At 35.2% G+C, this 27,610-nt stretch overlaps 1 protein-coding gene across 1 annotated transcript in view; it reads right to left on the reverse strand.

The window, feature by feature from the left end:
* Window positions 1-27,610, reverse strand: part of DMD (dystrophin) — a 2,084,073-nt gene that overhangs the window by 1,425,480 nt on the left and 630,983 nt on the right. The window contains 1 exon segment of the mRNA NM_001003343.1: window positions 13,672-13,791. Within this exon segment, the coding sequence (NP_001003343.1) occupies window positions 13,672-13,791 (120 nt within the window).

Consider the following 27,610-nt stretch of genomic DNA (forward strand, 5'->3'; position numbering starts at 1 on the left):
TCAGAGGAATATTTGGATAAAGGCAACTGAAGAAAATTTGGAAGGTAAAACTTAAGTATCTTGACCCTTGAATATACTGAGGCCAGGGATAGAATGTAGGAGCCGAACTGTGCCCAGCAAGACTGGCATGAAGAGATAAAGTGTTCCCAGGAGTACGTCCACTATGAAAGGAACACTTATGTGCCATGGACCACACAATGCAGCAGCAACTAGGATTTACAAGAAAAGGAGTCAGCAAGCAGCCCATGTCATAGTCATTTGATTTTAGTTTCAGACTCTGGAATATAGTTCCCAGCTAAATGAATTTTATGTGTGATGAGCCTTATGAAAAATAACATTTCTGGATTTTTGTTTTCTTTCCTACTTTAAATACATAGCAAGTTAAAAAGGATAAGCAAGTTTACCTCACCAATGGTGAAATGGAAATACCATCGAGTAACTCATTGAAAGAAATAAAATAACACCCATCCTGAGACTAAAACAAGGCCGAGTACTAATGACTAATGTTTAGCCAACTCTATGAGTCTCTTCTCAATTTTGCATGTTTTTACAAACTGCTAACCAAAGCAGCATATTATAAAATGGCAATGCTTTATATCTTCACTGTCTACCATATGGTCCAGGGTGGAAAAACATGTCCTGATGTACTGGGAAGCACTTATTGTAGGTTTCCCTGAAAAGATCATTCCTACTCCCTTTTAACTGATCCTGCAGTACTACCTGACTGATTTCAAGAAACCTGTGAGGGTATACTTGCCACTTCTAAAGGTACAGTTTACAGGTGACACCCAGACACTGAGATGAGTTAAGTAACTTATCTGAGACCACGGAGGCCACAGGATTGAGTTTCTGCAGTGTGACCTCAGATCCATCTGGCTACAAGTCTGTGTTCTTTTGTGATGTCCTTTACTCAGTGGAACAGGCAACATTCAGTATGCCTTGTAATGTGTGCTACATAACCAAGCGAGATGTACAGATGCTGAGTTGTTTTTGAGTATTTTCATATTTCATTTTTGCAGAAGTTTGACTGGATTGAACTACACATTTTATCTAACCTACCTGACAAGGGTGTGAAGCCTAATGTTATAATTTAATCTAAATTTTTTTGACATTTTACCTCCCTATTTGTTTATTTTTCAAAATCAGAAAATACACTCCTAGATCAAGAAATGTGCTCTTTTCCGAAGTCTTATTTTTCAAAGGTAAACATGACTGTCTTGATTTGTTAATGAAATTTTGTCTTGGTGGTTATGCTAAAAAGATAGTGAGATTTTTAACATGAAGAAGCATGTTCCCCTGTGCCTTTACAGTCACTTCCATATATTATTTATTTTTACAAGTTTATGAAGTGCTAATGAATAAATCTGGAAAGGCTCGTTTGTTGTTGCTGTTATTATTTGCATGAAGGCTATTATGTAATGTTCTGTGGCAGCTTAATAGACTGCATTCTCCAGCTCCCACCATTCAATTGGGATACCGGAAAATAAAGAGCAGGAGTCCTAAGGAGCATTCCAGCACGAGTATGTCTATGCCAGGGTTCACTGCATTCCTGGGCATTCTTTGGTATTTTAAGGTTTTACGGTTCATGATTGTTTTATTCCTCACAGTCTCTGGTCTTCTTGAGGGGAGCCCTTTACCATTGTACTTAATGTAAAACATGAACTTCACATAATATAGAGATATCTCGGAGCTCAATACCACCACTGTAGTTACTGATACAGGGATTTTTCTCCTAAGTATTGTCTTAGAACCTTTTTGTTCTTCCTTCTTCATGAAATACCTGCCAACCAGTCATTTATGGCAATAACAGAGCTATTCATGGTAAATTTGAAGAGCCAGAAGAGGTGAGAATCACAAGTGAAGCTTTGTCTTCTCCACCTCAAGTTCTAGATCTTTACTACTTATAATGGGCATTACTCATACAGCAGACTCCCTGAATCTGCTGAACTGATACACATCACCAGGCCTGAAGTACAGATTGCTTGAATTCTTGTCCCAGTTCTACCATTTCCCAACTTAGTAATATCTCTCAGCAAACACATAATTTTATTATGGTTTAGATTTCCCACTAGTGAAAGGGAAATAGAAGTATCTGGGCTGGTACCCTCCTAGCCAGGTCACTGTTAGGGTCAGATAGGTCAACGAATGTGAAAATGCTCCAAAAACTGTGATAAATTATTGAGAGCTTGTGACTAGTTAACATTCAGAGCTTAATTGGTAGAAAATTAGCTTTTGTTTCCAAATGTGATAAGTCTACAGCATAACAGAATTTTAATACAGAATATAGCAAAAGATTTCAGCATGACACTCAAACAACTAGTGTTTCATATTTTACTTACAGTCTATTATGGCTTATCTTTTATACAAGAGTTGAAAATATTTTTCTTTTAAATTATAAGCCAGGAACATAATCTATTATGTGTTTTATTTGGAATCAAGTGAGTGAAAAATGAATATCCCTCTATACTTCATTCTAACTACACACTGAAATACTCTACTTACAAGAAATCACAAATTCTAATGTGTATGCACAAAAATTGCACAAAATAACCTAAGTATTAGAGAATGGAGAATAATGGGGACTGTAAATAAATGGAGAGTTCATGCTAAAGGTGGCAAAGCTATTTAATTATTACTGAGGTTAATATTCAGAACAGGCAAAGGATTACCAGATCATTTGCTTTTCCAAAGACGCTAGACATTTATAGTTTTATATTACATTTCCTAAACTTCAAACATTGGTAACTAGTAAAAGCATTATTTATTAAACACCATGTCAACTAAACAGAACTTTATTTGAATATACTTGTAATTTTATTTTTTATTTAAGTTCAATTAGCCAACATACTGTACATACTTAGCTTCCAGTGTAGTGTTCAATACTTGTAATTTTAGATACAAAACACAAATTCCTAGAAAGACACAAGCTACTCATACTGACAAAAAAAAAAAAAGAAATCTGGAAAATGGAGAAGAAACCTGAAAGTCTAAATAAAAAATGAAAAGTCTTATTTAAATATATTTAATCTTTCATTTAAAACTTCCCCAATAGAAACGAACTAGGGGTGTTGGAAGGGGAGGAGGGCGGGGGGTGGGAGTGAATGGGTGACGGGCACTGGGGGTTATTCTGTATGTTAGTAAATTGAACACCAATAAAAAAAAATAAAAATAAAACTTCCCCAATAAAGAAAATTTATGGACCCAAAGGGAGAATTCTAAATCAAATCTTAGCAAATGTTAGGAAAGATATCTAGCAACAGGGCAGCCTGGGTGCCTCAGCGGTTTAGCACTGCCTTCAGCCCAGGGTTTGATCCTGGAGACCCAGGATCGAGTCCTATGTCAGGCTCCCTGCAGGGAGCCTGCTTCTCCCTCTGCCTATGTCTCTGACTCTCTCTCTCTCTGTGTTTCTCTCATGAATAAATAAATAAAATCTTTAAAAAATAAGAAATCTAGCGACAAATAAAAAAGATTATATACATATTATATATGTTTGGTTTAGATCAGGAATGCAAAGCTATTTTTACCCTAGGAAGTGAAGCAGTGTGATTTTACACATTAAGAGAATAAAAAAGAAAACTAATAGGATCATTTTAAGTGATCCTGAAAAGAATATCTGCTAAAATTCAGTACCTGGTAATGATGAAGTCTTTTAGAATAGTAGGAATAAAAAGCATCTACAACAAACCTACAAGCAATATCATACTTTATGGTGATTTACTGGAAGCCCTACCTCTGAAACCTAAAATGAGAAACAGATCAACAATAATCTCATTGTGCTAGAGTATACAGCACAATACGGCAAGAAAAACTGATTAAATGAACAGTGATCAGAAAGGGAGAAGCAAAATTATAATTACAACCTGTATATGTACAGCTGAGTGATGCAACAGATAAACCATTCAAATTATAAGTAAATTCAGCATGATCCCTGGATACAAAGCCAAGGAAGAAAAATCAAGTTGTATGTCTCCCTATCAGTAAAAGACAAATAGAAAAATGAAATTTTGGGCAGCCCTGGTGGCTCAGCGGTTTAGCACCACCTTCAGCCCAGGGCATGATCCTGGAGACCCAGGATCAAATCCCACGTCAGGCTCCGTGCATGGAGCCTGCTTCTCCCTCTGCCTATGTCTCTGCCTCTCTCTCTCTCTCTCTCTCTGTGTGTCTCTCATGAATAAATAAATAAAATCTTAAAAAAAAAGAAAAATGAAATTTTGAAACGATACCATTTACAACAAAAATATAAAAAAAATCCAAAAAATGAATAAATATCGTAAAAAGCCTAAGACCCACTATCCTGGAAACCATAAAACATTTTTAAGAGAAAAAAATAAAGGCCTAAATAAATTAAAGGCTATTCCATATTCATGAATTTAAAAACTTTACATAATAAAGATATTAGTTCACTACAAATTAATCCATATAGTCAATAAGCCCCAGTTATAATCACAGCAGGTTTGGGGAAAAAAACAAGCTGATTCCAAAATCTATATGAAAACGTGAATAAACAAAAATAAGATAAATTTTTAAAAGGAAAGAACAAATGTGAAGGGTTTACACTAACCAAGATAGATTTACAGTTTCCTTCAGCTTGACTCAACTTTGACTATATGCCCCTTCTTTTTCTCAGAGCACTGGAACGCCTGGGTGGCTCAGTGGTTGAGTGTTTGCCTTCAGCTCAGGGCGTGATCCTGGAGTCCCAGGATTGAGTCCCACTTTGGGCTCCCTGCATGGAGCCTGCTTCTTCCTCTGCCTATGTCTCTACCTTTCTCTGTATCTCATGAATAAATAAATAAGTAAATAATCTTTAAAAAAATCTGACAATATCAAGTACTGATGAGGATGTGAAGCAATTTGTACCTTTACTCACTACTGGGAAACTCTTTTGCAATGCCTATAAAGCTAAATATGCATATCCCCAGTAATTTCAATCTTGAGTATATACTCAATACAAAAGCATACATATTTTCACAAAAATACATGTACAACTATGTTCATACCAGCATTATTTAAAATGATCCTAACTGGAATCAGCACAAATTTTCTGAACAGTAGAATATATAATTAAACTATATATTCACAAGAACGAATACTATCCAGCCACAAAAATTAAGGAACTAATGCTATAAGCATCATGGATGCAACTCACAAACATGACATTGGGTTAAAAATGTCAATTACAAAACTATATATTATACAATTGCATTTACATTAAGTTAAAAATAAAACTATTCTGAGGCAATATAAATCAGGATAGAGGTTAACTTTGAGGAGGTGTGAAGTTTATGACTGATACAGCTCGATAGGACTGTGTCAATTGTTGGCAACATGTTATCTTCTTATCTGATATGGAACTACAGGTGTGTTACCTTCGTGAAGTCTTTGACCTAAAATTATGATTTCTGTACTTTCCTAGGTGCTCTGATCAAAAAATTCTAATTGTGCTGTAATGTGAAGTTTAAGGATTATTCTAGAAACCAAAAAGACCAGAACTCTTTTCAGACAATATTAGAATTATCTTCATAAAGAATATCACCATTCCAATATATTCATATACATACACTTAAATTCATAAAGAATACTATCATCCCAATATATTTGCATAATATAATAATTTTCTCAAGGTTACACAGTAATTGTCTTCTGTGAAATTGAGAGATTAGGAGAAATCACACAGATCTGGACACCAGTCCTGTTCTGCCATTTGAAAGCTACATAAACTTGGACTTAATTCCACTATGCATTGGCTTTTTCATTTGTGAAATAGGGAGAGCATTACATATAAAGTGTGTAAAATTTTTGGAAAAGGATGAGCACACAAAAGTGCTAATAATTATAATTATAACTTCATGGGCAACAATTGTTGACACTTGGCTTAGTGAAATTATTTCCATTAGTTTAAAAAAATTTTTAAACATACTTTTGATTTGCCAAGTATAGAATTAAAAACTGGAGAGAAACATCAAAAATATTTTCATCCATATCCTTCTTCATAAATATTCTTTTTTCTCAGTTCTATAGGCTTTAATATTCCCTAGACTCTTTCCCACCACAAATGATCCCAAAGGTATATACTATAAATAGTTTTAATTGCACTCCCCATTTTCACGCCATGATAGAAAAGAGGACATTATAGCCTTTCTGAACAACTACCTTTTAGCAGACTATCTTCCTTTCAAACAACAAAGACATAATTATGATATGAGGTGCCTCAAAAAAGGGAGTGGTCATGTACAAAAAATGGCTTCATGGAGAAAAATTTGAACTGAGTTTTCTACATTAAGTAGTTTTTAAAGCAGATGACAAACATGACTATTCTGAGTAATAGTAATAGCATATACAAGGACAGTGACAGTATCAGAAATGGCTTAGAGAAATAGAATATAGGTTAAAGGATATGTGGAAGCTAATAGATGACACGTATTGAGAAACAGGTAGGGGTCAGGGGCAATAAAAATCATTGCAGACTTAAGTTATTAGACTCTGCTGAGAATGGAAAGCAACTAAGGATTTTAAACAGGGGAGAAACAGTAATAAATGGCTTTTGACAGGCTACAGCAATTTTAATGCAGAAATTAGATTAAAGAGAGGTAAGAATCCAGGCAAGGACTTTACCTAGGATAAATAGTGACAAGAACAAAGATTAAACAATTAATATGAGAGACAATGAAGAAATTCTGTGACTGATTACATGCAGAGGGCTCACAGGGACAGGAAAGGGAGGAGTTGGGAATGATTCCAGGTTTCTTGTACAGGTGTCATGGTGAATGGCTGTGTAATAACAAAAATGGGGAAACCAGCAAAGGATGAAAGTTTAGAGGGAAATAGGGCACAAGGAGTTAAGTTTCATCTCGCTGAGCCTGAGATGCGTTTTAGTCTTCAAATCAGACATATACAGAAAACAGTGGGACAGAGGAAATTGGGCTCAGGAAAGAAATATGGGCAAAAGACACCCAGGCTTATTAACTTTGGCTTATTTTTGATACAATCTTCTGAAGGAATACAGAGAAAAGCCTTCTTTCTACAAAACTATACCTGTCCCTAATCTCTGCTTAGGTTTTTCTTTAAATTAAATAATCCCTAGTTCTGTAAACATTCTTTAAGTGCCACCATCCTAGTAAAATCCAGTTAAAATGCTCAACTACAAAGTGTATTCAAACCAACTCAGAATTATTAGTCCCTGTGGTCTAGATACCATACCATGCCCAGGAATGCACTAATTTACTAAGAATCTATATCATTTGCTTTCATTTAATAACAATCTTGTGCCCAAGAAGTGTCTGTCTGTCTCTCTCCATATATGGACACATATGCATGCATGTGCATATACACATATACATCCATACATTAAAAAATGTAAATCTACATAAATGTTAAGTGTATACATATACATATATATGTACCCATCTGTACAAAGTTATACACATATATATTTACACTTACATGAATGGATGGGAAGTCAGACCTTCCTCATCAAAAACCTAATTGATTTAAAGATACTACTTTTTACAAGCAGCAAGATTTCAGACAAACATACCTTTCTTGAGTTAAAACATGAAAGACAAGAATATTACATTTGAATGTGACATTCTAACTTTACATGTCATTGTTATAAATTTTCTAAAGTCATGTGGGAGAGGAAATTATCCATTAACCACTCCTTTTCAGACAAAGTGTATACAGTATCCCAGCTAAAACCTCAAATGGCTTCTTTCCCCAAAACTTTCTGACATTGCAGAGTGAATAAAGGAATCCAATCATTTTCAGTCCAATTCTCTGGCACATAAATCAGGTACCAGGAAAGAATATATTAAAAACACAGACATTCTCCACCAGCCCACAGAGGGATAAGAAGGCTCATCTTATCCATAGACATACCATTGAAGGCTTTGCAAAATATTTTAGGTAAATCAAAATACTTTATATGCATTCCACTCCATCGGATCAACCAACTTAATAAATCCCCCAAAGAATCTGCCTCAATGCTACTACTTAAGGGACAACTGGGTGGCTCAGCAGTTGAGCATCTGCCTTTGGCCCAGGACATGATCCCAGGATGCTGGTTTGAGTCCCACATCGGGCTCCTTGTGGGGGGCCTGCTTCTCCATCTGCCTACGTCTCTGCCTCTCTCTCTCTCTGTGTCTCTCATGAATAAATAAATAAAAACTTAAAAAAATACTACTACTTAATATTTGTACAAATTGCTTAATGTCATCTGATATAAAGTTGGTTTTCATGTCTTGATTTTAATGAATGTATGTTAGTTCTTAGAGGCCTTTTTTATCTTCAAAAATTCTTATTTTATTCAATAAACAAGTTGAGTAACTTCATTAGATGAGCAATAAACTGAATATGTATTTAATAATCTGTTCTAAAATTGTATTTTCTGGGATCCCTGGGTGGCGCAGTGGTTTAGCGCCTGCCTTTGGCCCAGGGCGCGATCCTGGAGACCTGGGATCGAATCCCACATCGGGCTCCCGGTGCATGGAGCCTGCTTCTCCCTCTGCCTTTGTCTCTGGCGCTCTCTCTCTCTGTCTCTCAATCTTTCATGAATAAATAAATAAAATCTTAAAAAAAAAGAAAAAAAAAGAAAATTGTATTTTCTAAGTTATTCTTCAGAAGAGGATGCTTGTCTGTGTACATTCTTTTGATAAATCTTTATTTCTCCATAATAATAGACAGTAACTTTAAGATGAAGGTCATTTAACAGAATAGTCCAAATGCCTTTTATATGCCAAAAACTCTCCTGGGTCCAGGCCTTAGACAACTTTAATACATCTAGTTGGACTCTCAAGTGTTTACATGCATAGAAGAACATATCTACAAATGGGACTTCAATAGCTCTGCCTTTTCTCTGGAAGGTGTTTTCATTAGAACAACTTCTAAAACTAGACGCCTATGTTTCCAGTTCTTTTTTATTAGAAACAACTCTCTCCCTAGAACAATAGATGTTCCTTATATTCTACTTATAGTCTTTCTTCAGTTTTTCAAATATAAAAGGCCCCATAGGGCCCACACACCTTCCAAACACCCTCTTTATTTTGTTTTAGTTTCTGCGTAAATGCTGTCTTCTCAAGAAAGCATCCCCTTACTACTCACATATAAAACTGCTCCCTTCTCCAGTCTTTTCCTTATAGTTCTTACCACCTTTTTCATAATATAAAACTTACTTATTTATTATGAGGTGTGCTTAGAATGTAAGCTTCATAGAGAAATCATTTATGCTTTGCCCATGCTTAACCTCAAAGCTTAGACTTGGCTGGCACCTAGTAGACATGCAAGACATATTTGTTGAATGAATAAATACTGTTCTTCTGTACAGAACACTTTCCTACCCTTTACTATGGCCTAATTAACTTCTACTTTTCTGACCTTCTAGAGCAAGATAGGGCATCTAGCAATGTCTATTTTTGTCCACTGAATTCACCAGGGCCATAATTTTACATTACATCGTACTTGATTAGTGTGGGCCCAGGAGGGCAGGTGTCATGACTATTACCCCTGCTTCTCCCTGCCATTGTAGTCCCAGCTGTCATCCAGGCAGAGAGCTGCTGCTCAATACATGTTTGCTGACTGAATTTTAGTGGAGTTTAGTATCACACACCAATCCTAACTCTTAGGTAAGCCCCTTCTATCTGCCAAGTCTCCTCTAACACCACTCTTCTGAACTTCAGAATTGCAGCCAAATTTCAGTTTCTTGAGGATGCCATGCTCACCTCATCTTATGTTTCCCCTTCCTGAAAACTACCCATCTACACCATGTACTTTACACACACTTTATGCAGATCCCTCCAACATATCCTCCAGACCCTAGCTTAATCACTTTCCTAGGGAATCATCTTTGCCCTCAAATTTCAGTTGGAGTCATATAATTATGTTGTCACAAAACCTTGTTCTTTTCCTTCATAGAAATAAGCTATGTCCACTCTTAAACATTTGCTAATTTCTATAAATATCTGATTAAGGTCTATTTCCTCTGTTAGACTACAAGAACCAAGAGAGCAATCACCATGTCTACCATACCTACCATGGTGACCACGAATGAAAGGAATTAGCCTTTGATTTTAAAGAGGGAGCCTGGGAAATGGCTACCATTGTTTCTAGTTTCTAAGGAAGGCAGCAGGCTCACAGATTACTCACTCCTGACCCAGGATGGTAATGACAAATTCTCTTTTTGTTCACTGTTTTGCCTCTGTTACCCAGCACAATCCCAGGGACATAATAAGAACACAGTAAGTATTCACTGAGAAAATGAAAAACAAAATGCAGATGTTCAGAAAGACATATGATAATGTCCTCCAGAACTGAATACTCTACATAAATTACTAATCTCAGTTATTTAGCCAAGCTATTTCTCAATAAAATCAGTTAATGGGCATCACTGCTTACAAATCAGACTCTCTGTGCATTGGCATCCTAGACATCTCTGAAGTTAAGGACAAGTTTATGACCTGTGGTGACATTGCTGAGGGACAAGTTGAACCTCTGAGAGAGAATCAAATTAATTTACAACAGACGGTACTTTTCAGAATATTATCCTTCATAAGCCATGCTATCTCAGAATCCCTAAGCATATGTTCTGACCTAACTTTGTTTTTCTTAAAACTTTTTAGCTGAATGGCTTCTAGAAGTCCTCTTAAAAAGTTAGAGAAAATCTAACTTATAATAAAGTTCATAGGATTAAGTCAACACATATAAAAATATTCTATAAGGAGTATTTTCAGAGTTCAAACTCCATATGATAAGAACATGTCCCTCTCTAATTGTATTAAAACAAGGACTCTCCTTTTGCACTTGGATGGCACTTGGTTAAGCATTCAGCTTTAGCTCAGGTTGTGATCCCGAGGTCCTGGGATCAAGCCCCACATCGGGCTCACCTCAGGGACTCTGCTTCTCCCTCTGCTTATGTCTCTGCCTCTCTCTCTGTGTCTCTTAGGAATAAATGAAAAAAAAAAAAAGGATTCCCATTTCTAGTTTGCCTCATCTGCATCTCTTCATTAAAGACCACTGGGTATCCATTTGGGGGCTTGAGATGGTGCCTCAGTACACTAGAGCAAAACAGATGAAGACATTGCAATGTTGGAAAAGGAGTGGGATAAACATTCAACACTAACAAGTCTAGGGGAATAAGCGATTGATGACCAGACCTAGCTCCAACAAAAGCCCTTGAGGATTCTTTTCAGATCCCTGCCAGTTTTGTTTTTCTTTTGTTTTATTTTGGCCCCTTGTATGGAGTCCATATACCTGTTTTTCTTTCCTAAAATTGTCCCTATTCTAACAGAATTCCTCTGGGCCCCGTATAAAATATACTAATGGCTCACAGTTTCTGGAGCACACATGGAATTCTTATTATGTGCAAAAAATACTTGCGTTGCTGTTAAAGTGACTGTTCTAATGTACTTGTTTATCTGTCTTTTTCTCCTTTATCATTTCTTCTCTCCTCCTCCTTCTCTACCAACTCTACTTTCTCTCCTCTTTCCTCTTAAAGTTCAACCAGATTAAGATTAGATTATATCATTTGCAAAGAACCCAAGAAAGAATCACCAAAATGTCAAAGTCACACAAAAGCCCAGCATTCCAGAACAATTCAAATCAATGGACAAATAAGGCACAGAATTCAAGCATGGATTCTTCTAAGATTGAGAAAAGTGATGGGATGGGAAGAAAGAAACATTACGGCATTCTCCCCCAGGAATTCCTACTAACCCTGCCCTTTTAGACACTAGTCTAGATTAACCAAAAGTCAGGTCACAGTAAGGGAGTATGTACAGGGAAATGAGAGTATCAAAAGGGAAAAGGGAGTTGTGGGGAAAAGAGGAGGCTAGGAGGTAGCAGTCAACACTAATTAATGGTGAGGCAATCACAGACAATGGCACATGGAGTCCGTATGATTTAGGGGAAGTCAATACATGCTCAGCTATCTTAGTAGATATATCTGGACCAATTATATAAAGACAGAAAATAAGGTGAAAATGAAAGCAAGTAGGAGAATAAATAGGGAAAAGCTTAGGGACACAACTCTTAATTTATCCTAAGTAAGCTCTAACCCAATCACCATCTGAGAGTGCTATGAACTATATTTCAAGGTGGCCTGGCCCCTCAGACGTCACCTCAGTATGATTACATTCTAAAGCTAATTGTCCTAGGTCTGATAATACCAAAGTGCGTGTTTTCTCAGTTGCTGTTTTAATTAGAAATAGTCTATGACTTAGAGAAATGTCGGCCATGATTTTTTTTTTTAACCAATCACTCTCCTAACTTCTGCCCCCTAGTCTTTTTTCACCTTTTCTGAAGATTTCTGAGGAATGCTAAGTATTAGATTTTACTCATCTATAATTAGTTACAGGACTGTTTTATAAGAACTATGGAATTACTTTAAATGGTTATAGCAATGGCCTATCAGTACAGTCCTTTAGCTGGTCATGAGTATGTATGTGTATAATACATTTGATCATATATGTGATGATACATTATAATATTAGGTGTCATAAGCCTTTTTATATCTCTGATCCCTGTAACTTCATTGAATCATAAGCAATTAACACTGGTGACTAATATATGTTAAATGCTTGGTTATAGCAGTTTAAGAATTTTCTTTTTGTCATTTAATGATAGAGGAGAAGATACCATTGTTAAAGACTGGAAATTTAAAGCAGTAACCTGAGGAAATGACATTTTACTGAGGTAATAACACAATTCACACAAAGAAAGAAGAAAACAGAAATGAAGCTTTAAGAAACTGTGTTATAGGTTAAGTAAGAGTAATTATGTTTAGAACAACCTTGGGCTAATAAAGCTACTTAAACTCACATTGATTGTATCCTTAGACATGTCAGGCTATTGGCCCTTAAAAATCACAAAGAAAAGACAGACATTTCATGGGTAAAATGAATCTCTCAAATATCATCTGTTGTTTTGTATATATATTTTATATATATATATATGAATATGAATGTACGTGTCAAATTCAGAACAAATTGTTGCATTTTTCCTTAATGTTGATGTTTTGCTTTATGTACATGTGTTTTGTTGAAAATGTTTTCAAATTTTTTCACAGTAAAATGTTTTTGTTCCCAATTAGGAAGAAAAGATAAAAATATGAAAATACCTACCTTGCTCTTTGTTATAGGTATTGGTTATGTTTCCAAGGACATAATTACTATGACTCAGGTTGAATGAGGGCTTGAAAAGCTAAGTGTCTTCCCCCACAAAACTTTCATAACTTAAATATTCTGTGTCCTCATCAAGATTATAACTGAAGTTTTCCAGGAAAAAAATATGAAGGTGTTGGTTTCTCATGATTTCATTGAATGTGATCCTTTTTGTGTTTTTTTTTAACATTTGTCCTTTCTTTGACTGTAGGTTTTAAGAGTATATAAACGATATTCCTCTGACCACTTCTCTAATACATGTTATTCAACTATAATTTTTTTAAAAAGTATCTGTAATCATGTATTTCCCCAAAGGCCAGGAAGCTAGTGTGAACAAACAGTGGGTGGTTAATGAAAGGGAAACGTCTGCAAATGGGATATAACTTGGATTAGTTTAAATAAATGTGTTGCATTGTAAGTATTTGTAATATGCAAATTACATTATGCATTTTCTAGAAATTTTCTAAATTGCAATTAATTATTTTGAATGACACAGCTGGTATATTAAAGAAAATAATCTGACCTTAAGTTGTTCTTCCAAAGCAGCAGTTGCATGGTCTCCACTAGATTCATCGACTACCACCACCATATGAGTGAGGGAATTGACCCTGACTTGTTCCTGTTCTAAGTCTTCTTGAAGCACCTGAAAGAATGAATGAATGAATGAATGAATGAATAAATAAATAAATAAATAAATAAATGTAATTAAAATAACAGTCTTCTGAATTGAATGCCAAAACATTCCTTCCCAAATGGGTGGGGTTTAATTTCTGTCATGTTTTGGGTAATGTAATTTTTTATTAAACTAAAACTGTTCCAAGAAAATTTTTTGCTATGGTGCTCAGCAAAATTAGACATTTCTACTGTCAACTGAACTTGGAAGTACATGGAGGAAGAATCTGTTGAGAGAAGTATGGTAAGATGTTCTACATCTTATCCCACCTCCTCTCACTTTTTCAAAGTCTTTTCTCCTAAAATTACCTGCAGCCTCTGGCATCTTCAGTGTCTCCTTCTCTACTGAAGTTCACCATTATCAACTAAAACAAGACAAACTCTCTTGACCCAACAAACCCTTCCTCCTACTACTTATTATGTATCCCTCTTCTCCAAAGAATATTTTGTTTTCTACACTTACTAATTACATTTCCTTATCCCACTATTCTCTTTGCCAGTTATCCCATTGAAACATGTCTTGCAAAGGTTGCCATCAACTTCCAGGTCCCCAAATTCATTCTTCATGCATTCTCTTCTACTTCACATACCACCCCTTCCTGATTTCCTCCCACGTCACTAAGCACTGCTTTTTAACTCCTTTGTTGGTTCCTTCTTCTCTGCTCAACTACAAATCAGATGTCATTCCTTTGTATAAAAGCCAATGGAGTCACAAAACACAAATTCTTTCCCACAAATCCTTCTGCAATCTAGCACCTGCCTACCTGTCAAATCTAACAGCATACCCTTCTTCCCCTCTTATACTATGTTTTGGCCATACTTAACTTCTCTTTCACAATCTGTCAAACTGTTTGCTTTGTCTGAAGTGTTCTTCCTCCATATCTCTAAATAATGTTTCCTTCTTATTGTTCAAGACCCATTTTAAGTGTCACTTGCCCAGAAGGGCTTTTCATGAAGATGCTATCTAAACTTCCTTCTCAATTACACTCAGTCTCTCTAATTTTTTAAGATACCATTTTCACTACTCAATATTTTCTTATATATTGGTTTAGTCATGTATTGTCTGTACAACTTACAGGAATATACTGTCCACTAGAACAGAGATGTTCCTTGTCCTGCTCACTACATATTACAAGCAACTGAAGATCAATAGACTGTTGCTAAATGAATGAATGATGCCACGTGGGGGTGGGATGGGTGGGGAAGGTCAATACGCAAACATGAGTTTGGATAAAGATTACAATCTAACAAGAGGGAGTCACTATTTAAAAAACATAATTGTAACTGTCCTGAAACCACACATAACCATAAAACAGTAGTCCACTCTTTTAAAAATCATAGTATACAACTTTTTTTGTAAAGATAAACAGGGTAACAGAGTAAGGAAAGATAAACAGAGAAGGAAAAAACAGAGAAGGATGCTCTAGAACTGAGACATCTTGCCTGGGAGTTCTAGTTCCCCCAAGACCTTATCATGCTACACTAATTGTGATTAGAAAATCCCTACATGGGTATGTAAAATGTATAGTCATCTAGTTTGCTCCCTGGAACACTTTATTATATAATACAAGAGTGGAAAAGCAAGTCTGGGACAAGGTCTATTAATTTCTAGAAAATCTGCAGTCCTTGCCTGTGGAACAATGGTGCTTGGTACCTATCAGACCAGCTCTTAGTTATGCAAGCCCTATGGAATATGTAAGCAAATTTATTTGGGATTGGCCATATCACAAACTCAAATGCATGAGCATTTTTATCCTAGGACTTTTATTTTTTGAGTCTCACCATTTTAGAGTGCTATAAAATCACTTACTTTTAGTTCCTCTCTCTAGATTTTTCATGCCATATTTTCAAGTGAAGCAATTTAGAATAAAATGACTATGCATTTATTTTGTGTGTGGAGTCTATACTGCCTATCACTCCTTTGACATTCCGGAGCTTACATTAGGTAATAAAACTCTGTCATGAGGCCGAAAATGGAAACATTAACATTCAGAGTTGTCCTTGAAAGTCATGTTGAGTCTGTGTTTTATGAGTTATATAAGGCAGGACTGGGAATATTTCACATGTACCATCCAGGAATTGTAAAAATAATTAAAATAATATTTTGGTGGCTAATATATCATAAATTGGTTTCTTTAATTTGGTCAAATTCTTTCTCCCTATCATTCAAATATGAAAGCATATATAATTACATGTATTCAAAACAACTAGGAAATAATGCTACATTGTTCACTTTTTTACATCTAAACTGTTGTTTTCACTGTTTTAATATATTTTAGCAAAGGAACTTGAGAAAATTATTGTATGACCAGTGAAGCACTAATTTTAAACTGAGGTTCAGTCTTTCTAAAGCATATGTGATCAAATGTACTATTTATTTTCTCCAGCACTTAGATTTCTGATTTTGTTTTGCTTATCTAGTTGCTTTATAATCAGAAATTATATTCTTGCCATATTTATCAAGGGTTTACATTTTATGCTTTTGCAGAAGTGCTAACACAAAGAACCACTAAGGCTAGTTGTCGGTTGATAGTTTCAAAATCAAACTTAAGACCTATCGGGATCTGTAGAGAGTAAAGGGAGACAATGGAACATGGGAAAGGCACTCTACAGTGGCTGAAATTCTTGAAGAGTACACAGCACCAGAGGATATTAGCATATACTATTTGATTTATTTCCGGGATTTTTTTCTCTAGGACTTTTTCAAATTATACCTTTTCTGTTACTCATAATCAGGCATTAAAGCAGAAACGGTTAAACTGACTTTCCTGAGCACACTCCATAGCTGCAAGACAGAAGCTACGGGAACATTTGTAATCATATTTCCTATTTCCCTAGACCTCCTCTCTGAAAATAAATAGAATGCATACCACAGAATTTGCTAATGCCCCCAATATCAACAAAATACAAAAGACTATAAAATATCCAATGTCTAGAATTCATTTTTTTAAAAAGTTGATCCCTGATGGGCACTGACAGGGCACTTGACGGGATGAGCACTGGGTAAATCAAACTCCGATAAAAAATATACAAAAAAAAAAAAAAAGAATAAAGTCATCTTTAAATTATAAAAAAAAATAGAAGTAGCAAGAATGTCACATACAGAAAGGTGGGTTTAAAAAGTGAAATTTTCCCATCCACCTACATATCCATGAATAAGGGCTTGGATCATCGGTAGAAACTATGCCTTCCTGCTTCCCTTTTTGAGGAAACCCAGATTCTCAAGACTACTCATTTTTAAAATACATTACAATTTTAAAGCTGTTTTAAAATTAATTTTAATTAAAGATTTACTTCTTATGGATTTGAATTTATCATAGCTGTATTTATACAATAGAGATTTACAGATTTGCTAATCCTGAAATACGAGCCAAATTATTCCAAATATAGATATACCTCCAGAGAAGTATGCTAACATTTTTGCCTATCAGAAAATAATATCTTCAAATTAAAATGCTATGATTGTTAAAGTATGTTTTTCTTTATTAAAAACATATAAATTATACACACACAAGTACATGCTAGGTATTTTATTATGTACTTCTTACAGTTATTTTTATTAAAGTAATGCATTTGTTACACTTACCAAATGAAAAAAAATTCAGGCTCCTAATTGCATTTCTATACCATTATTAGATAGATACAAATGTCAGAAATGTTTGTTCTCTAATGTCAACTAACAATCTTTTTTTTATGACAAGGGAAAAGGCCAACAGTGAAATTTAACATTAAAAATGCTTAGATTTGACAAACAGATTTTGTTATACCTCTGTACATAATTCTATTTCTTATAAATTATTCTGTAGTTAAAGGTCCTGACAAAATTTGTTATTCCCTTAGTACATATTCACAATTTTATGATTTAAATATAACTTTTCTTCTATTCCCTTCAAATGCCATCAGTGGTAGTGAATCCTTCTTGCCCTGACCCATGTCAAATTGTTTTTCAAAACCTGGCTCAGAACTATCACTAAAGAGTCAGTTTAGTGTTTACTCCAAACTTAAATGATTTAGCTCTTTATTAGCACATCTGTGAAATAATGCTTGAAAAACAAAGGAATGGAAATGCATAAGGCTAGTAAATTACTAGATTTGATGTGTTGAGGTGAAGATGAACGACTAATAGAAACATGGAGAAACAGAACATAAAAACAAGGCTGGGTCTCTCATAATCTCTGTAGGAGGTTATACAATACTCCCCTCAGCCATAGTATATGCTCAGGAACACGGAATAGGAAAGGGCAGTAGCTGCCTACATGCACAGTTTATTTTATTACTCCTTCTACTTCAATGATCAACCAACACAAAATTGCCAACACCAGGTCCAACATGCACACATACGTGTACACATGCACACACATGTACAGACACATCTAGAAACAACACAGATCATAGGCTATGCATGGATTCTAAGGCCATCTTCTGCCTCCCATATATTACTTTAAATTAATATAATTAAAAGATGATTAAGAAAATATTAAGTTTAAGGAATTTTTAGTTTTTAATTTAGCCCAAAAAATGTACACAAAAAGAAAGGCTGATAAAAACAAAAGTTATATCAAATATAAAATTTGCAAAAAATATTAAGAAATTAGTAGAGCTTCTAGAAACATGGGATAAGTCCAACAGCTAGGAAAGTAGTATTTTAAAAAATACATCTCAGGATCAAAAAAAGTCCCTAGACACTTATGCACACAATTAGCTAATGCAATACGTCTGGATATGAATTTATTTTATTTTCAAATGAAAACATCCTGGCCAAATCAGAAAATTTTATGATTTCTTAAAAAATGATGAGAAGTTAGGCAATTCATCCTTCTCTTCACCTTTTCTCTTATGGTCATTCTTATTTCCTTCTTTCCATCAGCTCTGCACTGGTCTAGGCTCTGTATCTCCTGCCTCCCTGAGTGAAATGATCTGTAAATGACTTGTCATTTTATTTTCAGTCCAATATTTATTTTGCTAAGCCTCACTGGTCATAGTATGGTCTAGTTTTCAGGAGGATCTATTTATAGTATGTAATTTTGTTGTACATTTGCTGAATATTTTAAAAAATCTACCTCAACAGGCCTCCCTAGAAGACCTTTTATTTTGATATCCACTTACTAAATGTGATTATATTATATTAGTTTTTATATCAGGACTACTGTTTTTATCTTTTTCTTAGAAATAAATGTTTATATTTCAGCCAATTCCTAAGCTACCAAAGGGGGCCCTAAAGACCATTTCAATGAAGATATCAGAAAAATTTTAAAACCTAAAGCTTCCCACCTAAAGCTTTCCAATTGCAAGATGGGGGTTCAAGAAGTATGAAAAAAATGTTGTAAAAACAGAGTTCATAATTAATGTACCCTGCCTTGTTCAGAGTATAATAGGGTATTACATGGATGACAGGTTAATAAAAATATATGCATGCTTAAAGGTGTGGGATCTGAAGTCAGATTTCCTGGGTTTGATTTCTGGATGCACTGCAAACCAGTCATGTGACCTTGAGAAAGTCTTCAACCACACCAAGCTTCAGCTTACTAATTTTCAAAATGGGATAATAAGAATGTCTATCCCTTTAGATGGTTAGGAATCCTGAATACAATATAATTGCTTAGCATACTGCCTAGCACACAGTATGAACTCAATAAACATTAAGAGCTAGTTAGTACTAAAAACTCTCATTTAGGCACATTGAGAACAAAGATTTCAAACCCTACTGCAAGAATCCAATAGTCACCTCATTCATGCTCATCTAATTCCTGCTATCTATCATACTAATAGGTATCATTAGTACAGAAAGAGCATGCTTTCAGAAATCCAAGAATGAAGAACTGAAGTTATAGCAAATTTTGGGGATTTGGAAAGATACAATATGAATTTTAAATCCATAAGTAAGACTTCAACTTCCAAATTATTTACATGAGATTGACAATGGTAGTTTTAACTAACTGATCTAGGGACACCTGGGTGGCTAAGTGGCTGAGCAACTGTGTAAATGCCAGGGTGTGATTCTGGAATCCTGGGATCAAGTCCCACATCAGGTTCCTGCTTCTCCCTCTGCCTATGTCTCTGCCTCGCTGTGTGTGTGTCTCTCATAAATAAATAAGTAAAATCTTTTTAAAAAATAAACTAACTGATCCAGTGATCACACACATTGTTAAAAAATGAGTATGGGCAGAACACCTATGTTACAGGGCAAGGAGGACAGACTCTAATCACTAAAATAAAGACCTCAATTCTCATACTTTTCCTCCTTCCTCTGTAATTTGCACATGTATACAGGCACCCATACATCCTGCCTATAGTTACACTGCTGAAATCAGAAAGTCAAGGGAACCCCACGAAAATTGAATAAATAATTACAAAATGCCTTTAGCCTGACAATAATTAATGAAAAAGAAGAGAACAGGAATATTGGGAGAGAGGAGTGGGATGGAAGTTTTCAGGCACAGCATAGAGGAAGTGATATGTAGATGTGATATTCAATTCTACTGATTATCCTCCTGCTCCAACATTACTGCCATTCTCTTCATAAGCCGATTTTGTTCTATGTTCCCTTTCTAGTTCCTTTTGCCCTAATTTTGAAGAAAGTGCTACAGGATTCATGGTGAAAAATCCTTTCCTTAACCATTTTAATTCTGAGCACTTCTATATGCAGCTACCACTAATAAGCTCTCTTTCCTGATTGCTGACTCTGAGTCTGAAGACTTCTATGCAATCTCTCCATCTCTTTCATTCAGATACTCCCAAGCCAGGGAAAACAAATGCCACACTTGCTCAAGCTCCTGGCTGCTCTCTGCATTTGCTCTAGCCTCTAGGATAGCCACCAGAGTCAGACTTCTTTGGAATCTAAGAAAAGAGGGCAAAGAGTCTGGCAGATAGGTCAAGATGAAAAGCCAGAGTCTACGGATTACTATTTAAGTTACCTTAGGCAACTCCTTAACCACACCGAACACATTTATTTATCTAAAAATGAGGGATTTAAATCCCTACAGGAAAGCTTTTATACTGGAATTAAATGAGATAATACATTAGAATCAGGTACCACAATGCTTAGAATTGGTAGGTGGTGAGGAAATGCTGATTTTTCTTCTATTTCTGATATTATCACCTTATCATTCAATTCATAGACTAAGATCCATGTAAATAGTCACTCTGGGCATCAGTATTTATTCCCAAAACTTTTGATAATTACATCATGTATCTTCTAATTACTAATATTCTCAGTGTGCTAAAACTATAGATCATATAAAAATATCCAGCTTAGGGGTGCCTGAATGGCTCAGTCAGTTAAGCAGGTGACTGTATGTTTTCGCTCAGGTCTTGATCTCAGAATGGTGAGGTCAAGCCCTAGGGTGGACTCTATGCTCAGGGGGGAGTCTGCTTGAGATTCTTTCCCCTACCCCTCTGCACCTCTCTTGCTCACACACTTGTGTTCCCTCTCTAATAAATAAAAGCTTTTTGAAAAGAAATCCAATTTAGTAGTTTTCTCATTCTCAGTAGATATAATCCCGCTCTTTAATTGTTAATGGAATCTAAAATATTATCCAGTATAAATTGTCCCTGCAATATGTAGTTCCACTGAATAACAGAATGCTACCAGTTGTACTAGAAATCATTTTGCTCATAACAGAACTATTAAACAAAAAATTATAGTATACTGTAGTTACCAATTTTATATTCCTTAGAAAGAGACACAGTGCCATATTCAACATTATTTTTAATATGAGAATGGATTTATGCTCTTGTACTTTGTTATACATGAATATTTTTTCAAGAAAAATTATTTTCTTAAAATTCCTATTATCATATTTGTTGTGGCTTTCTTTTGAAAAATTTTCCCCTAAAAAGCATTCTAAAATGTTTTTTATACGTAAATAATTCATTTACATTATTAACGTTGCATTACCTATTCAAGGGAACTGGAATTAATTGGTATTGGTTCAGAAAAACAGAGATACTTTACATTAGACTAACTCCTTAAGTGAGAGATAGAATCATCTGTTTTCCTTTTTTTTTTCTCTTTACCCTCACCAGAGCAAGAAACTTCTAATAAAGAAGCATTACAGGAGGAATTGAGAATAAAAAAAAATCAACATAGTATCTCTAAGATTATGGCATCTTGGATAGTTATATTTCAATAGATGTATTGACAACAACAAGGCTGTGATATTTTGAGCAATGTAATGTTACTGAGTCAGTACTCAGTGATTTTTAATGAACCAAATAATAATCTGTTAGCTGGAATAACTTGATTTGTTAAAAAAATAACATGAGCACAGATTTATCATCATCATCATCATCATCACTATTAAATTAATGGCATATCTACTATGTAAAGTTATCCTTGGAATCTGCTGCTTGCTTATAGCATGTTGATGGGAAATTAGATGCCTTCTCAATTAGATTTTAAAAAATTAAAGCTGAGCGTCATTCATATACAACTCTGTAGAATATAAAGAGTGGTACTGTCCTTTTCTACTTTAACTTGCCACTTCCTTACACCAATAGAATATTATTACCATACAAATCAATTTTATTTGGCTTGGAGTCATGTCTTATACAATAATAACAGCTAAGGTCATTCATATAATCCTGGGTACCAGGTATTATTCTGGGTATTTTTTACGCAATTATGTTCCAAATGTTTTTATCATCCCTGTAAGATAGATATCATAATAATCATCCTGGTATTACAGAGTCTAATATACTGCCTCCAATATACTGTAATATTAGATATATTAAGACATTTAAATAAGGGTAAGAGATAGCTATGTCCATTTTGTATGACTGCACAACATAAGGCACATAAAGAGAAACTTAAACTCTTGTGTGTAAGTGTATGTATACGTGTGTATACTCTACTCGAGTGTATACTCTAGTTGAGTTCCAGATTTCAGCCTTCTGATGATGCTTGAATTCAACCTATTACATTTTAAAGACTACTACCACAAGGCTCACTTTGAAAATATACAGACACATACAAATAGGTCCTACTGTATGTTCTTACTGTTTGAAAGCAGGGTTAAAATTGGGTCATTTTGGCAATAAATACTAATCAGAGCAGTGTTTAATATGAGGTTTGGGGCATTAGTAGGTGGTTCAAGTGACTTTTTTCTGCATGGCATAGTTTCTTTGATTGTTCTTAACTTCTCTCTCATGAATCCTTCCTATCTGGATATTCTCTCTTGGAACATATTTATCATCATGTTGTATTTTGACTATTCTCTTATGAATTTTTCCTATCTGGATATTCTCTTTTAGAACATATTTGTCATCATGCTATGCATGGATATGGTCATGGGATCTCCCACTTGAGAGAATACATGTTTTTATTCCATGGTTCCTATTATGTGTCATTTGAAGGTCAAGTAAGGTCCTTATGGAATCCAAAAAAAGAGACAGTACAGTATCTCTAGGCTTTCTCTCTCCTTTCTTAATAAGAGTCTGGGAAGAAAGGTTAAATTGTAAGGCCAGCTTTAAAAAAAGGGAGGGGGGGGCAACCAGACCTAATTTAGCCAAGACTGAGGCCAGAGGGCAAAAAGTCCTTATAATTTACATTAAGTTCATTGTGACTCAAAAGGCCACAGTTCTGAACACAAATATAAGAACAGAGTCTTATGATTACAGACATTATAGTTTCCCCAGCTGGTTCCCTCTTCACATATTCCTCATGAATTGATCACTCTGGGGCAGGTCCAATGAAAAATCTGATTCCATCAAATGGATTTCCTTTTCCACATGAGTAAGGATTACAAGCTTGATTTCTATGGACCTATCTAGGTATGACTTCTGCTGGTATCTTCTGTGATACTTATAAAGAGGCCAGGATTACAATCATTGAGGAATTTTAACGAGGAATTAAACAGGGATAGAAGGAAAGAACAAATGTCAGAGGTAGTGAGAGGGCATCAGAGATGCTATTTCCAAGGAAGTTGTGTTATAGATGTGCTCCTTCATCTATGAGTTATTTCCTTGCCTCTACTCACAATGCTTTTGTTTATTTAAGTTGTCAGATTACGTGTAACTAAGGAAGCAATGATGAGCCTTCTGTGTGTGATAAAACTAGTCAGAATTATTTAAAGTGCTCCAAAAAGACATTTACAGAGCATCAGTTATGTGCTAAGTAATTGGCTAGGCATTAGAGAAACAAAGAGGTCTATCTGGTTCTCTGGCTGTAGCATGGTAGTTTTTTTCCTGATTATATTGTTTATCTTTATTGCCATAGCCACCAAACATTCATTAATCACTTATCAGGATAAAAGGAAATAAAATGGAATTTCAAAGCAGTAACCAATAACATACTGTTAATCTTACAAAAGATGGAAGAGAGCTAACTAGTTACTAAAAGCATTCTTGATTCCATGGTATTCTTAGGCTTTTTGGAATCCTGCACTTCCCAATTATTGCATTTCTATCTTAGTATGGTCTATTTTTTTAAAATCCAACTTTGCTTCCCAACTGCCCAGTCTCACAATCTATTACTTCAAGCCCTTTGCTCATTTCCTAAATTTAGTCCTGCTGGTTCTGCTGTTGATTTCTAAAACGTTTCCTACACCTGTTAACAATTTTCATTGACATTGCTTCCATTCAGGCTCCTATACACTTTCTGCAGTATCTTCCTACCATGTCATCTGGCCTCCTATTGATCTCTGCTCTGATTTATCTTACAAGATATATCGTCCTAAAAATTAAGATAAATTTTCCTAAACCACTACTCTTCAGTTTAATTTCTCATCAATAATGGCTCCCTTCTACCCATGGAGTAACTCCAAAAGCCTGAGTCTTGAGTTCAAGACCCTCCACGGTCAGGTTGTACTCTTAGCCCTGAGGATAGTGCAACACATGACAAAGACAAGTGGCACAATCTACATTTCCCCTGCCTCATTTCCTTTGCCCAAGCAAGTCACTATTTTTAATATTTTCAAGCCATTTTCCATATTCTGCCTGGTACAATGGTCACTTGTTTTCTGTGTTTTTATCTGTTGTACTAACATGTGAGTTTCCTGAGAAAGATTCCATATATAAAAAGTGTCTGTATTCCTCACAGCACCCACTGTGCTTTCATAAGTGTTTGTTCAATGATATGGAACAGAATGCAATGGAATGAAATCAAGTGCCAAATCCTTTAGCAGGGTTACACCAAAATTCTTCCCATTACATGAACATCTAGATCATTTTAAAGGTCACCAGAATAGTAGATTTCCCAATTTTGGAAACCCAAACGTTTGAGATTAACTAAGCTGCAAGGAAAGGATAGGTGACTGAGCTTCTAAGAGGTCATTTGTATTAATCAGTACTTAACCTAGAACATTCACTGAAGTCAGAATGTAGTGCACATGCCATATTTATATCTTCAGATTCTAATAACTTGTATGGTAAGGACTTTGTTGATGCTGTTACTAAGCCAGTGTTGCTAATAACAAAAGGCTAAATCTCTCAGAAGAAATGGAAACTTGGCTAGTACACTGAGCATTAACCTTCATCTCAGGCCGACTGTGCTTTGAGACAAAAGGTTCCTCAGTCAAATGCTTCTCTTTTAATTAAAAGACCCTCCAAAATAGCCAACTCTCTTCCCATTAATGAATATCTAAGCCCACAACAGACCTTTACTCCTAACTAATATTGTCACTCCTTCAAGGGAAATTCTTTCATTCCTTATCAACATAGCTAATAAAATCTGTCTCTTAAGACAAAAATAACCAACCAGAATTATTTCTGACATGTGCCTTCACAAGGGGAAGAAGAGGCTGAATTTATTCATTCCCAAGAGATTAACTTTTGGGTGACTCAGATCTAAAGTAAACTTGTAAATTCTCTCCCCAAAGCAATAGCTGTGAAGAATGATTGGTTTTTCCAAATTTTGTAGCAAACTGACCTTTTCCCTGTTACCCAGAGTTAACACTTTTGCTACATTTAATAGTAAACACCAATATAGGATCAATTGTTCTACCTTGCCTAATTGGCAGATTCAGTAAAAGTGACTTATCTCCATGACATTTCACAGTGGTTGCACTTCTAGCTTGCCTCATAATAAAATGCTGTTGAAATGAAGATAGCAAAGGATCCTGTCAGTGAACATAGAGAAGCATATCTGTAATATTCATGGTGTAGTTGCAAGATTTGCAAAGTTTCTTTTTCTGTCCTCAAAACCAAGGAGAACAAGACAGAGGGAAAGAGGGAGGAAGGGAAGGGAGAGAAAAAGCCAGAGCCCTCTGTTCTGAGAAGAATTTAAATGGACTCCCAGCAACAAAATCTGTGCCTCTTTTTTGATTTTGTCATCTCTAATCATCTCTTAGAAAAAGAAAGATGACTAAGGGATTTAATGTCTATCTATACATAGCTAAAACCCCTAAATGTTAACTTAGGTGAGGAGTGTGATGATGCAGCCAGGCAAAGTTGCTTTTTTCAACTACCAAGGTTACTGATGTATTTGTTGTCAGGAGAAATTTCAATATTTTCATTCACCTACAATGCTTGGAAAGAAAAGCGACAAAGTGAATCAATGACTACTTAAATCATGCTTTAGTTTGAACCCAGTTACCTAAAGAAACAACATTTATCTTTTTCTGTTTTATGAAGCATGGCAAGAATAACAACAAAAAATGTACTCCTTTTAGTGTGTACTTTTAAGAAAATATGCTTCCCATTTAAATAAATTCAACTACAGAGAACAAAATGATGGTTGTCAGAGGGGAGGGGTGGGGGACAGGTGAAATAGTTGATGGGGATTAAGGGGGGCACTTGTGATGAGCATGGAGTGTTGTATGGAAGTGTTGAATCACTATATTGTACGCCTGAAATTAATATGACACTGTTTGTTACCTACACTGGAACTTAAATAAAAACTTTAAAATAAATAAATTTAACTCCTTTATAAATTGTTTGATTTTGTTAATCATTTTCTTCTCCCCATCAATATTTTAAGTAACAAAAGAATATTAGCAATTTTCAAACTTTCTCTTAGCTGTGTTTTTCCCTTATCTTAGTTTTACAAAAAAATATAGATATACATATATATGTGTGTGTGTGTATATATATATATGGCCTGAAGTGGATTTAAACAGTTAAAGGTAGAAGCTGGCTTCACTCTCTGGGGTGAGAAACAGAAACAATTCCATCTGTTTCTCTTTTTGTAGTTATATGAATAAGTCCTGGATGTAAAAGATTAGATAATCAACTTGCATGTAATTCTGTTGCTTTTTGTTTCAAATTATTCTCTTCAAAGCAATTTCATACTCATCAGAAATGGCATATTTTCAAGTAATGGACAATCTAGTCAAATTTTATGACAATATTAGTCAAATATTTCGCATTCTGTTCACTCTATATCTTCCAGAAGAATGTGTAAAACATTCCAGGTAACTGTCAGAATATGAAGATTCTAGGTGGCCTGTCTATGCTGACTGAAGAATCTATTCAAGGTTTCCTTATGGTTGCCCTAAGTCATTCACACTCATGGCTAGCCTCACATTATTCTGCCACTTCTCCTAATGGAGTCCTGACTTCCTGGCCTGCTCCTCAGACTCCAGGCATCCAGGGGCAACATCATTACCTCTGATGTTCAGTGTTACCAGCCTTTGTCTTGCCCTTTCCTAAAAAAAAGGCTTCACATTCCAAAACTAATGGAAACATTGAAATAGACCTTATTTCCTATATGAAGATGTGGAGAACATGAGAATTAAGCAATTTCTGAAAATTATGCATTTAGTTTGTGACAAGGCTGAAGAGTACCCTGGCTTCCTGGGCAAGAAGGTTGTCTTACATTGAGTTCCTCTCCAAGCAGACCTTGAGCCAAGGAT

Source organism: Canis lupus, chromosome X, assembly GCF_011100685.1.
Source record: "Canis lupus familiaris isolate Mischka breed German Shepherd chromosome X, alternate assembly UU_Cfam_GSD_1.0, whole genome shotgun sequence".
NCBI classification, from domain to species: domain Eukaryota; kingdom Metazoa; phylum Chordata; class Mammalia; order Carnivora; family Canidae; genus Canis; species Canis lupus.